The following is a 13,301-nucleotide window of genomic DNA, read 5'->3' as shown; positions in this document are numbered from 1 at the left end:
TATCCTAAGAAACTTATTTTGTGCTAATGTGGCATCATTAAGTCGCTGTGAGAAAGTCATATCACAGTCTTACGTTGATTCAGAACTCTCTGGTGCTTAGGCACAAATCTATCTCCAAAGATATAAAATGTCATTAATTTAATGTAGTATTATTTGAGAGATAAATAGTTAATGTAAAATATGAAAGGTACAAGAATTGACCCCTGAGAAACACTATATCAGTCGGTCAAGTTTACAGGGATGATTCCTTACTTTTGATTTCTATCTGTAAGATAACACGTCAGTAAAGTGATGAGACAATCACTATTTTTCTTAGCAATGCAATATTAAGATCATAACAGCCTAAGCGTTTGGTGTTCTTTAGACTATTAGTGCCACTTCAGCTTTTAATCAGTATGCAGAGAAAATCTTTTCTCTTAAATAATCATTTCTCATATTCTTCCATTTGAGGTCAATTTTAATTTTTGAAAATTTGGAATGTTCCAATAATATAGGTTGTATTACAGATTTTCCAGGCCAAATTCTTACCGCTACATATTTTATCCTTTAACTATGAATGAGGTTATATTCAGAAAGACGCTCTTTTTTGTTATTAATAACTCTTGCAGACAACCAATCTTACTACTTAAAATCTAAATTTAGTATCGACAACCAAACATACTGCATATCGATGATATCACAACTATACCATCATATACTTTTTAAATAAACACAAATAAATTTATTCTTTGCTAATATTTTAGAAATTATCTTCTTTCTATTTTGTTTTTAAAAACTCTAATCACGAAAATTAAAAGTTTAGTAAAAACCCCATGTTATCTTCTTGAATTTTTGCTTTATTTGATATTGATAAATTTGATGTTATTGGTGATCTGTAAAAAACGATTTTTATGTAAATTATTTATAAAAGGTTAAGTGCATTAATAGGTTAAATCCGCCTACTCTTAAACAGTTAAGTTGGTTGCGTCCTCAAACCAGTCTATTTGTCTCAAAAGAGAAAGGCCATTCTTCAGCCTTGATACCAACAAGATGCCTTCGGGTTCAGTCAGTCTGCAATAGCCAGCGAGGCGAAGAGACATTTTAACGCAATATATCCACTTTAATCCTTTGTTGTTCTTTTATGGCATTCGTACCTAGATCTAAAATTAATGGTTCTACCAATTTTAAAGTGTTACTAAAAAGAATCTTTGCAACCAAAAGATATTTCTTTTGTGATACTCAAAAATAATTAGTTAGTGAATTTTTTTTGTCCAACATTTTGTACTAAATTATGTAAGTATACAAACCAAAATTAATTTAAACTGTTTGATTTATGGTCAATGACATGCGTGGATTCACGCACGTGCTACAGCCAATTACAGTTAACTTTCATAACATTTGAAAATTAATTACTTATTCCCGGCAAACAATAAAATCATGTAACCTTCCACCTCTTAGATCGAACTTGTACTTTCACATCTTCTGTCGTATAACTGTAAAAAGTCTTTTGTTTGTTGTTGTCAAGTCAGATCAAGTTTTAATTTTTCTATATACATAACATTCCTGTATAGAGTGATCACAAGCTAATCCTTTAAGTGGAAAATTTAAGGTTTATACAAATCCTATATATTTAAGATGATCATAATATTACTTGTATGTAATATTATGTAAGATAAATTATTATGACATTCTAAGATTAATTACGCTCTATTTAAAAGTTCCCATTTTTTGTTCATAACACAATTACAGTATAACGTAACGTAATTAATTAAAATCATTTTTTTAGAAACCATGGATGATGATTGTGACCACAGTAAAAAAGCAGAGAAACCACAAGAATTATTAAGACCACCTGACCAACCAGATTTTTTAATATTAAATTTAAACAAACTAAGAGAAGACGAAATTCTCACAGACATTACCATAATTGTGCAAACCAAGGAATTTAAAGCTCATAAAGTAGTATTAGCAGCTTCAAGTGACTACTTCAAGGCTATGTTTTCAGATAACATGATTGAAGCACAAAATAGTCATGTTAACTTACATGGAATCACGTCGAATATTTTTCAAATTTTATTAGATTATATTTATACCTCAATCATCAAAATTGATCACACAAATGTTAACGAAATGTTATCTGCAGCCATGTACTTACAAATCGTACCTGTGATCAATGAATGCGCGGCATTTTTAATTGTTAATTTAACTACATATAATTGTTTAGATATTTTAAACGTAGCGGAAGAGTATTCTTTATTGAGAATGCGAAAAATGGTTTATTCGTTTTTATGTCATAAATTAACTGAAATAGCCAGTTTAGACGAATGGACAAAGTTTAAACCATCCCAAATAGCTAACGTTTTATCATTAGATCTTGCCATTGATACGCCTGAACCTGGTGTATTGTATATTATTTTAAAATGGTTTTTAAATGGAAATGAATCAGAGTAAGAATTATTTCCATATTAAATCAATGCAATTCTGCATAAAGAAACAATGTTCAAAATAGAATGTTTTTGAGAAACTACGTTTGCTTCTTTTTGCAAAATTTCATCTAAATTTAGTGTGTTCAATTAAATAAACTATCTCATAAGTTTGTATCTCCACTTCCTTGTTATTACCACAAAAGTTAGTAATTGTTCAAATGTGTTTGAAAATGCAAGCTTTAAAAGATTATTTACTGATGTTATACATGTATGCATTAAACACTATTTTGAGCACAATCTCTGTGGCTATCTTGTCTTTTTTGCTAACAGAAATGTCCTTGTATGTGGGGTAGAAACATTATACTAATTCTCCAACTTTACACCATCAAAGAAGTAAGTTGAGGGATAGATGGGGTACATACATGAAAAAGATGTAAAATGACTCTTGGCTACTTCATTTATAATCCTCACTATCAGTGTATTGATTTTTGACGAGCAAAGGCGGTGTCGATGAGCTATCTGTTACGCATACGTTTCTGCAAAGCTCGTTTCTCTAAATGGATTTACGACAACCATATTGCTATTCTATGGATCGATGTCGTGGAATCCGCCGGCAGCTATTTCGGATGTAGTGTCATGGATCCAAACCTTAATCTGTAGATCCTCAACACCGACCCGAATTAATCGAATATTTTGTAATTATTAATCCATAACTTGGCACACTATTAAAGAAAGGTAGTAAATTTAGGATTTAGTTTTATTTTATTGAACACACTTTACACATTAGATGTTGTTAACTAAAAAAATATTTTAATTTCAGATTAAATGAAAAATTAAAACAAGCCGAAACAATATTATCAAAAATAAATTTTAAACACATTCCTCGTTCCGATTTAAATTGGATACTCGAACAACACTTTGCACCATTTAATCATCGCCAAACGAAACATCCCCTTTACTTAAAAATTATGGATCAAATAGATTCCATAGGAAATTCCATAGGTTCCATTCCAAATTTTCGAACTTTTAATATTCGTGGAATGGAATTGGGTGTTTTAAGAATAGGTGGTTTTGGAGAAAACGGTTTAACAAATCAAATTTGGTACTCACTTCGTGGATGTAATAAATGGATCGAATTAACAACCATCCCACACCATGAACAGTGTAATTATGGAACTGCTGTCTTAGATAATTGTTTGTATATTGTAGGTGGATGTTTTAATCAATCTCTACAAGAAATTATACATCCGTATGGTTTTAAATACGATCCAAGAAATGAGCAGTGGTACCGAATTCCAGCTATGAAAGTCGATAGATGTAGATTTAGTTTAAACGCTTGTAATAGAAAATTATATGCCGTCGGTGGTGCTACAGATGCCGATGATTTAGAATGTACAAATACTTGTGAATGTTACGATGCTGATACACAAAAATGGGAGTTTGTTGAATCTTTGCCATGCGGAAGAACGCAACATGCAGGGACTTCAATAGAAATCAACGGCGTTGAAAAGTTATATATAAGTGGAGGTATATATCGAGACAACGTAAAAAATTCAATGTATTTATTTAACCCTGATATTAAAGTCTGGTGTATTTGCCCACCAATGTTAACACCGAGAGCAGATCATTCCATGATCGCGTACGGGCATAAAATTTATATTTGCGGCGGATGGTACGAAGATCTTGAACTTCCAGCACGAAGAAGAGTCGCCGCCTCCACCATAGATGCATACGATTGCTTAACGAATACTTGGGAAGTCGTCACTAGAATACCCACACCAAGAAATCATGCGGGCGTTGTTGCCGACGACTCCAAAATTTATATTATCGGTGGATTTCTAACTGACGCTATGTTTCATAAAGATGTAACCCCAGTCGAAACTTATGACATAAAAACAGACGTTTGGTCTTCCAATGAGAAACTTCCCCAACAATGTTGGGAACATGCTTGTGTTACAATTTATATTCCAAAAAATGTGCAAGAAAATGATGTTAAGGCGCAAAATGGAAATAAGAGGAAAGTACCTAAAGTTTGATTAAAAATATGACAATCATGTACAATATAATATAGTGAGTCTTGAATTATTTTATGTTTGAGTATATTTATATAGTATATTTGAGATTATTTCTACAATTGTCTCTTTCTGTATCCCTTCCTTAACACATTAAAAATGTATACCATAACACTCGAATTTTATTCCCTGTATTCGATATTTAATTCTACTCTATATTAAGTATAGGAATTGAGAACGGTTCAATATGTCTGCATCATATGGAGGTTTTGTCTAAAACTGGAATAAGTTGAATCCATAAACTCAAAATTTCTTCAATTCCATTTTGTGCCATAATTGATTATTGCAAAGGCAGTATACCCAATTCCAGACCTACGTATTTGGCAAAAGCAATATTTTCATTTACACATAATTCATCATGATCTGTGCGTAGTTGTTTCACAGCCTGATATAGGCTTTCCACATTCCCCATATACTTTTCTTTGGCACACGGGTTTCCAATTTTATGTCGCTATTGAATTTGATGGAATCGACTGCGTCTGTAGGGGTCAGAATATTACACTATATTGTATATAGTCAAATACTTTAGCTACAGAATGTTGGAGTGTCTTAACGATGCGGTCTCTGAAAAGGTGTTGTAGGGGGAAAGATTTGGAGGTGAACGTAGACAAAACGAAGATGATAAAGTTTTTTTCACGACTAAACCTGACTGTTTCTAGTTCTAGATCTTATGTTAGTTCTACTGATAGTGCTAGTAAATCTAGAACTAACACTAGATCTAGAACTAGAAATATTCGGGTTCACCCGTGCGTCTTCAGACTTTTCTAAGTTCTTGTCTAAGACGCCCGGCTAAACCCAAAACTTTCTAGTTCTTGGTATAATTCTTGTACATTTTAATTGACCTAATCTGATTTAATCCACTTACCTTGCTTATAATTTCATCCATTTACCCATTTTGAATTAAATACAACCTTTAAATCCAATTAACTGTGTTTTTCATTAAAAAAAACTTAAATTCAACGTCAATTTTGACAAGCAAGTGCAATATTTGGATATTAATCACCATGGTAACCGAGTCAAGTTGGATAACCTTAAAGTAATAAAATTTTATTCCGATTTTTTTATCAATTCTAACCTATTTTTTATTAATTTTAAAACAATTCGAATTCTTTACGATTATCTCGTATTCATAACAAATTCGTTAATTCTAGTTAATTTAAATCGATTCTAATTAAGAGAAATAAATTAAAAATATCTTTTTTTGATTTAATCCACTTACCTTGTTTATAATACCATAGATAAACCAATTTTGAGTTAAATACAGCCTTTTAAACCAATAAAATAAGACTTTTTCCTTAAAAAAAAATTAAATTCAATTTCAATTTTGACAAGCATCTGCAATATTTGGATCTTAATCACCATGGTAACCGAGTCAAGTTGGATAACCTAACAATAATAAAATTATAACCGTTAATATTTCGTTTTCTATTTTAATATTTTTTTAATTTTATTATTTTTGTATATTGCTTCTTAAGTGATTGCCTTATGCAGTATGTTTACTCAACGGACCTTGCATAAATATGAAGTATTATTAAACACAATTTGTGCGAAGGCAACCAATCAAACTTAGAAGCTCTAAAATTTGTCTTTATTTAAACCAAAAGTTTTCTAAGGCAACCCTAATTACAATACATTCGCTTTAAATACGTCTTATGTGCGAGAATGTAAAAAACGTTTATTTTTGCTTTTTAATGTATTTATTTTATACAAAATTAAATAAATACCATTTAAAAAAAAATTAATTTATTACAGTATAAAAAACGTTTTCGCTATTACCAATTGTACTTTAACAAGTCACGTAACATTTACACCGCCATCTATGCGTCAAAAATCGTTATTATTATTACATTACCAACTGTCTTAATAGATGTCACTGCAACCACATATTATTTTCTCTTGAATGACCGCAAACTAATTTCGCTTTTATTGTTTACCATTCTCTGTTTAGTTTTGCGTTTCGCGTTTCGTTATCTTGTTAATATCAAAATCTCGGAAATAAATATAAACAACGATAAAAATGAGAGTTGCTGTTTTTGAACGTCATTTGGAGTGGCGCTAAACGCGCTGGCGTCGTCGGTCGTCGTTCGTTTGTTTACCACCGTAACCTTCATCGAACGAAATAAAATGGCGGTTCATAAAATTCAAAGTGTCAATGTTTCGTTGTCTGTCTGAAAACGCTTCAACTTATAGACGTTCGTAGTTTTAGTGAATTTGGTGGCGAATATAGGAAAAATGATGATTTTTGAAAGATGTGTTAGTTGTGACAGGCGTGCTGCAGTGACGGAGAAAACGATTGTGGCGGCGCGATAAACTGTGGAGGGAGAACACGGCGCATGTCGGCGCATCGTTTCTGCGCAGGCTCAAAAATCCACTGGATATACAGTGGTTTATTACGAACAGTCTCAATACTCGATTTGGATACCGTGAGTAGTTGATACACGTTCGAGGCGGTTTATAATAATTAGAAAAAAAACATCAACGAGAACTAAATTCTTCGTGTGATAATTAAACGGAACTCACCTTGATACATCGGCCTATTTACGGTTAATTGTCACTTTTTTTTTGAATGAACCCGTTTCGGTTTGAACCCGCGAGTGCCATTCTCGTTTTCGCGTATAACGACGAAGAAACTGTGATGGTGCATTTGAAAATAAAAACGAGGGATAAGTGCTAGTAGGCAACAAAAGAAGGAGTGTTCAACTTTTTTTATTGCTTTTTTGTTTTAAGTTGCTTCTTTTGTTTTTCCTGTTTTTGATTAAATACCTACATAAAATCGAATTATTTGAGGTTATAAACGAGCCCGGGTTATAAATCTGATGGAATACGTTTGCGGTGTGCTTTATCTACTACGTAATTCTTATAGTAATAATAGTAATTGTGTGTTATTAACACCCGCAAGTGGTGTGCCATCGACGGATACTTAACCATCGAGGACACAAAAAAAAAGAAAACCTTTAAAAAAAATTAATATAATCTGTGTGATGTCGGGTAACCAGATTAATGAGGAACCCCACAAGTCGCCTAGGGAGAGTGGCGAAGATTCGGAAGATGAAAGTGAAATTCTGGAGGAGAGTCCTTGCGGTAGATGGTTAAAACGACGTGAAGAGGTAAGTTTCATTTAAGAAAAATTATTTTATTTTAATTCTAACCTATAATATACCGGCAACCATTTTGCAATTTTGGCATTTCACCCCGCATGCGTTTCTCTCCCTCTCTTTTATGTTACGTCACAGGATCGATTCCGCTTTCGTCCGTCTGTCTGTTGGTGTGACGTCTTCCGGACGAAAATCATATCTCTCTTTCTCTTTTTAATAGACATCACATTGTCTACTATTAGTGTATACTATTTAAAACCACATTTTACTGTTTTCATCGCATATAAGGTACTTAATATATCATTCATAATGATCCGGGCTTCTATTTTTAGACGTTTCAAAGAAGTATTGACCTTCCCAGATGCGGACAACCGGTTCTGTAACAACCTACGGTTTTTCTCTTACTAACTTTTTTTTTAAATACAGGGTGTTTCATATTTTGTATTTAATAGTATCAAGTATTCAAGAAATACAAAAATAAAAACGTTGAAAGTAAGGATGTTAAACCAAAATTTCATGTTAGAATTTTTGATGAAACAATTATTTCAATAAATCATATTTTGCTTAAATTATTTATTTTAATTCTGATTATACACACAATTCGGGTTGTCATAACAACACCAAAACTTCGCTAATATGCTGCAAAGTTATCTTGGTAAGTTTACATGATGTTCAAGTGTTACATGAGGATTTACAGGACTCCAGTACGTGCAATTATGGCGATTAATAGAGCCATTTAATTTAAAGGATGCCTTATCGCTCCACACGATTTTGTTGAAACCCTACATCTTCTACACATTTTGCTAGGTACCATTCACAGAATTGGACTCTCCGGTGAGGATCATTCTGAATCGTCTTTGCACTTCAATGGCGTTTTCGGTCGTTCAATAACATTCCAGGACAAACATCCTCTCTTCCAAACTAAGTTGATTTCCTGCCATGCACTTACAATACAAAATAGGCAGCATGTTAGTGAGAGTTAAAGTGTGAGTACTTTTTTTTGAGACACCTGTATTATTGCCAACAACAGTGTCTTAATTTAATTTTTGTTTAACATTGTTTAAAAATAAATCACCTTATGTAAACAATTTAAAGTACGAAGAATTAACAATGTAAATATGTAATCAATTGAACCTAATATTCTTGAATATAATTTTATAACTTCAAGTAAATCTTTTCGGGTAAAGAGGTTTTATGCCTTAGCAAAGCTTAAATTACCATGTCTTCAACATTGGACAAGCTTAGGATCAAATTTATCGACTTTACAACTACAAGTCGGAGGCTGCTAAACATATTCTGTGTTACTGTGTCGTCAGAGATCGTCTAAAATTCGAATTTTCGAAAAGTTTTGCCTGACATAATGTCCGGTTCACATTATTCCAGTACAGCGATCGAAACAAGTGCTGCAATTCTTTGATTGCATGGTCTACCTTTTCATTCCAGCTCGCTCATTCCAACGCTATTGGCATAGTGTGGACGGCAAATTCAGTGCTGGGTACGTTGAATAGTCAATTGACTCGTTGGATTAGGGAACTGCAATATTGTGAACGACATGATCCAGTCCAGTAGTGAACTAGATTGACTCGCTGGATTACTAAATTGGAATAATGTGCACCGGGCATAAATGAACAAGACTTTGGAGCAATACTAAGGTTCATCAAGGACCTAGTTTTGTCCTAAAGCTTCGGAGGGCGTAAGTTACAATAATAGATCTTTTGGGTCGCTCCCTTCAACTCGGCAGTAACAAAAACATTTTTTTTTGCTTGAAATATTTTTTGCACAGAAATTGAAGATCTGTTTGCAGCTAGCCGCATCATTATGAAATGCAGCACGCTTAAAAATCATGGAACATATTCAATAAAATGTCAGTTGTGATGTATGAAAATAGGAAACTTTTTTTTATGGTAAAATATAGAATTAAGTGTTTGCCATATCACGTTTACATTTATACCCACACCACCGAGGTAAATGTTAACAAGTAATTTACTTACATATAAATGTATAGGCCTGGCAGTGGGAATCACACCGGTAAGAGGCATTCATGCGTCTGTGTTGTATTTTCTGATTTCTTTCAGAAAAATGCTGGTTATTGTATAAAATCTTCAAAAATCACTTCATTACATTCAAGTGTCACTTCCGTTTTACAGGTTATAACTTTATTGAATGCATTAATGTATAGGAAAAAACATAAAAGCTAAAACAAAATTAAAAATTAATAGTTCTTACCGTCTCTTAAAGAAGTCATCACCTATTACTTTCGAGTCATAATGTTTGGACTCGTTATCAGTTTCCAGTTATTATGGTGTGTTTTGTGGAGATCATGAACGTGGTGACAATTCAACATTGAACATCGCTGTCGAAGGAACATCACAATCTGAAGAAATATCACCGATCCTTATAATTGGGACACCACTATATTGCTCACACAGATTTCGGCGGTTGATTTCCAAATCATATTGGATACTAAACGGGGTTACCGACAGAAAGGAATGAGACAACACCCTAATATTCGGCCCTGAAAATCGCTTAATTTGTTCTGCCGCACCCTTTATTTACCCAACATAGTTTGTTTGCAGCTGTTGCATTAAACATGAAACCCATTGCTTAACTTGGTTCCAAATGGAAAAATTACAATACACTTTGCAGCTGAGATTAAGACAAACATTTTTTTCCATTTGATACATTCTTCGCAGATGTAGCAGAAACAGTCTGCTGGGCGTTTACATCCGGTTGCTTAAGTCATAACTAAATCTCGATTTTTTTACAATTTAATATACAAGCTTTCTTTTCAGACTGCACAAAAAACTCTCGACCTTAGAATTACTATTGTAATATTATTTTTATTATAAATTATTCGAACATTGACGCGACTAGAATGACCGTTGTATTATAGTATTGGTGTTTTTGTACTCTTTAACAATAGCATGTAGTAAATAAATACAGCAAAATTGGATTCATGTCCAAAAAATGCAATATTGATTGTTTTGTTCAGATGAAATTGCTTTTTATAGGGAGAAAATGTAAACACTTTTCTTTGGAAAATACATGTTTATTAAACAAAGTAACATGATTGTTTTTATCTTAGCTGCAGTTCAATAATTCTGTATCTTCTGTAGGTTATTGTAATTAGTGGTATAGTCTAAACGTGTAGAAGGAAGGACATCCAACATTTTAATAAAATCTTCCATTTAACGTTACATTTAGGATGTGGGACTAGAGGTTTAGTTTACGTTTCGTTTCCGGAATGAGCCGGATATGAGTTTTCGGGAAAAATAATTGTTTTGTGTTTAATATATATTTCAGTTTTAAGTCAAAATTTGTTGGTTAAGACAATATTCTTGTTATATGGCGTGTTCATTAAAAACTTAAAATTTGATAGTTTATATTTAAGGATTAAATGTACTAAATGGTGGAAACGTGTTTTTAATCTTGTTCAAAAACAAAATAAGCGAGAAATCCTGTTAATTCCTGTTAATGTTTTACTAATGAGTACCGGTTTGAATGAGTACCTGGTGTTTATGAACAGCGGTGTCGAGACGACTACCTTAGAAGAGATTATTTTTCTTAAGAAAAATGTTGGTGAGGTTAATGAAAAGGTTAAGTGTTAATAATGTTTGTATGATACTTAAGAAATCAACTGTAAGCAACCCTTACATATTGTATAACATAAACTTAACTTTTCGTTAACATAACGATTAGGTTTGGAATTTGACCTTGTCTAAGAAAGAATTTTTTTAATTTAACTTTTTGGGTGCTACATATTTCCTAAGGTTAAAAATAGGAGCCTTATCATAATGTATTAACTCAACTTTTAATAGTTAAATTTTATGTGATTTTCGTTGACCTAGAATTCGTTTCCAGTTCATAATAATAATGGAAAACAATACGAACCGGTGGAAAGAAGGTGCGTGTTAACGTTCATTTTTTATTGAACAATTGCGAAAAAGATTATTGATTTAACAAACGAACCACCTCGCCATCGATGACAAAACCGCAAATCAAAACAATTTATTTCTATTTAAAGAAACACGTACTAAAAATACAAACACGTACAAAAACCACAAAATTTTAATTAACAGTTTTAGTTTTAACAATTCTTAAACTTTGTATAAGATTTATTAAGTATCAAAGTCCTTAGTACTTTTATTAATAGTTTCAGCAAGCTAAGCTAAAAATAATTCGTAAAGCGAAAATCACATTTTCAATAATTAATCGGCAGCGATTAAGAAATTAAAATTGAATCGAGAAGTGAATTATTTGAAAAGTAAGGTTTTAAGATATATCTGATATCTCGTTTTCTGATTACATGATTTTTCATATTTTTCAAAACTCCTCCATGTTTTGATTGAATTCTGTATTTTCGTAGTACATGCGTGTCCAGACAGAGACGACGGTTTACCGTCCAGTCATGCAGACCGTGAATTCCATTGAATCATTGACCTTGTTACCCACTGCGTTGTGCTGTTCACTGTGCGCGGTGAGAGGAGAGGGTCTTTTCCCAATTTACCTCGGATTGTATTAAAAAACCGTACTCTCGAAGAGCTGCTTTCTCACGGTATAGTAACACATTAATTAGACTTGTTGCTTAGACGTCTCAGATTCATTCCTTTGAAAGTTGATAAAATTATTAAAATTTTATCACTGATATATTTCGAAGAAATCGAAACACTTCTTTAATAACGTTTTCATGGAAATTCGATTTGATTAAAATTTTTAGTTTAACGAATGGAATGTCAAGGATTTTTTAGTATCTTTATGCTCCGAGAATATGTTATTGTTATTTTTTAATCTTAGATTAGTCGATATATAAATAATTTTATTAATGATAGTAATTTATGATAAGATTATTTATTTGAATAATTTGTGTTTTATAAGATAACTAATCTTAGCATATTAGAAAAGAATTTATTACTTATATAATTATTACATACCATAAGTATTCTGTAAATATGAATTCTGTATTTCAACATTTAAGTTGCAAGATTATGTAGGTGGCCAATATGTTAACATTGACTCATTTCATTTATTACTCACATTTTTAGTTACAATTTTAGTCATCGATTTTGAAAATTGATACCATTTATGGAAATTGGAAAAATTTTACGTTACACCATCTTAATTTAGTATTTGTTTTGTCTTGTTAAAACAAAATCTAATTTTCCAACACGTCAAAAACCGTTTTATCGAATTATTAATTTTACGCCTGCATGGTCAGGTTTTCCATCCCCCAGTTCTAAACTAATTATCTTCAAGTCTCCTGTTTTCCCGTTTAAACCACCATTTGTGCCCCGATTATAATTTTTTTTTTTTTCAATTTTTGTCTGTTCTCCCCGTGGAGTTTCCTACACGTCCGGAAAATAGCGTACATTTTTGCGACATGCTAGGTCGTCGTCGGGAATGCGGTGAAAATCGATCGTTTTTCACCGTGTCGAGGGGGCGGCAGTAGGTTGGACGTTGTTGGTGGTAGGCGGAAACGCGAGTTGGGAGTGTCCCAACTCTGTTACCATGCGGAACTTGGATAGAGAGAATTGGGGGAAATCAAGAAGATGTCTTGAGAAAACTAATTTCAAGAAGGGGTGGGTGAGTTTAGGTTGCACGATCTAGAGGGAATTGAGAAAGGTTTATTAAAAATAATTTTGTTTTTCTACCTTCAACATTAAGACCAAGGCAAAAAAAATAAAAAAAGATTTGAAAAAAGAATCCGAAATTATGATTTGACCTTAACGTTT

The 13,301-nt window shown here is 32.4% G+C and overlaps 2 protein-coding genes and 1 long non-coding RNA gene across 4 annotated transcripts in view; 2 read left to right on the top strand and 1 right to left on the bottom strand.

The window, feature by feature from the left end:
* Window positions 1–980: 980 nt before the first annotated feature.
* LOC111425937 (kelch-like protein 26) lies at window positions 981–4,539 on the top strand. Of its 2 annotated transcripts, XM_023060229.2 has the most exons (4): window positions 981–1,272; window positions 1,766–2,426; window positions 3,226–3,932; window positions 3,990–4,539. In XM_023060229.2, exons 2-4 carry the CDS (start codon window positions 1,771–1,773, stop codon window positions 4,439–4,441), a joined length of 1,815 nt encoding a protein of 604 aa, XP_022915997.1. In that variant the 5' UTR covers window positions 981–1,272; window positions 1,766–1,770; the 3' UTR covers window positions 4,442–4,539. The 2 variants fall into 2 exon arrangements, with proteins under 2 accessions (XP_022915997.1, XP_022915996.1); XM_023060228.2 differs by having other exon boundaries at window positions 3,226–4,539.
* Window positions 4,504–5,892, bottom strand: LOC139428993 (uncharacterized). Its single transcript, XR_011639699.1, has 2 exons — window positions 5,697–5,892; window positions 4,504–5,507 (listed from the first exon to the last, which is right to left on the bottom strand). It is a non-coding gene; the product is annotated as an uncharacterized lncRNA (long non-coding RNA).
* Window positions 5,893–6,931: 1,039 nt separating this feature from the next.
* LOC111425932 (nuclear receptor-binding protein homolog) overlaps window positions 6,932–13,301 on the top strand; it is a 65,570-nt gene continuing 59,200 nt past the window's right edge. The window contains exon 1 of the mRNA XM_023060222.2: window positions 6,932–7,584. Coding sequence (XP_022915990.1) covers window positions 7,459–7,584 — 126 coding nt within the window. The 5' untranslated portion in view covers window positions 6,932–7,458. The remainder of the gene's footprint in view (window positions 7,585–13,301) is intronic.

Source organism: Onthophagus taurus, chromosome 2 (genome assembly GCF_036711975.1).
Source record: "Onthophagus taurus isolate NC chromosome 2, IU_Otau_3.0, whole genome shotgun sequence".
In the NCBI taxonomy this organism is placed as follows: Eukaryota; Metazoa; Arthropoda; class Insecta; order Coleoptera; family Scarabaeidae; genus Onthophagus; species Onthophagus taurus.
Note: the sequence above shows the minus strand (reverse complement) of the source record. Positions and strands in the feature narration are given on the sequence as shown.

What these genes read in the sequence shown, in the direction of transcription:
- LOC111425937 (XM_023060228.2), top strand. Translation starts at nt 1,771, where the DNA reads ATGGATGATGATTGTGACCACAGTAAAAAAGCAGAGAAACCACAAGAA. An exon ending in TTAAATGGAAATGAATCAGA is followed by an intron (nt 2,427 to 3,225) that starts GTAAGAATTATT and finishes TTTTAATTTCAG; the next exon opens with ATTAAATGAAAAATTAAAAC.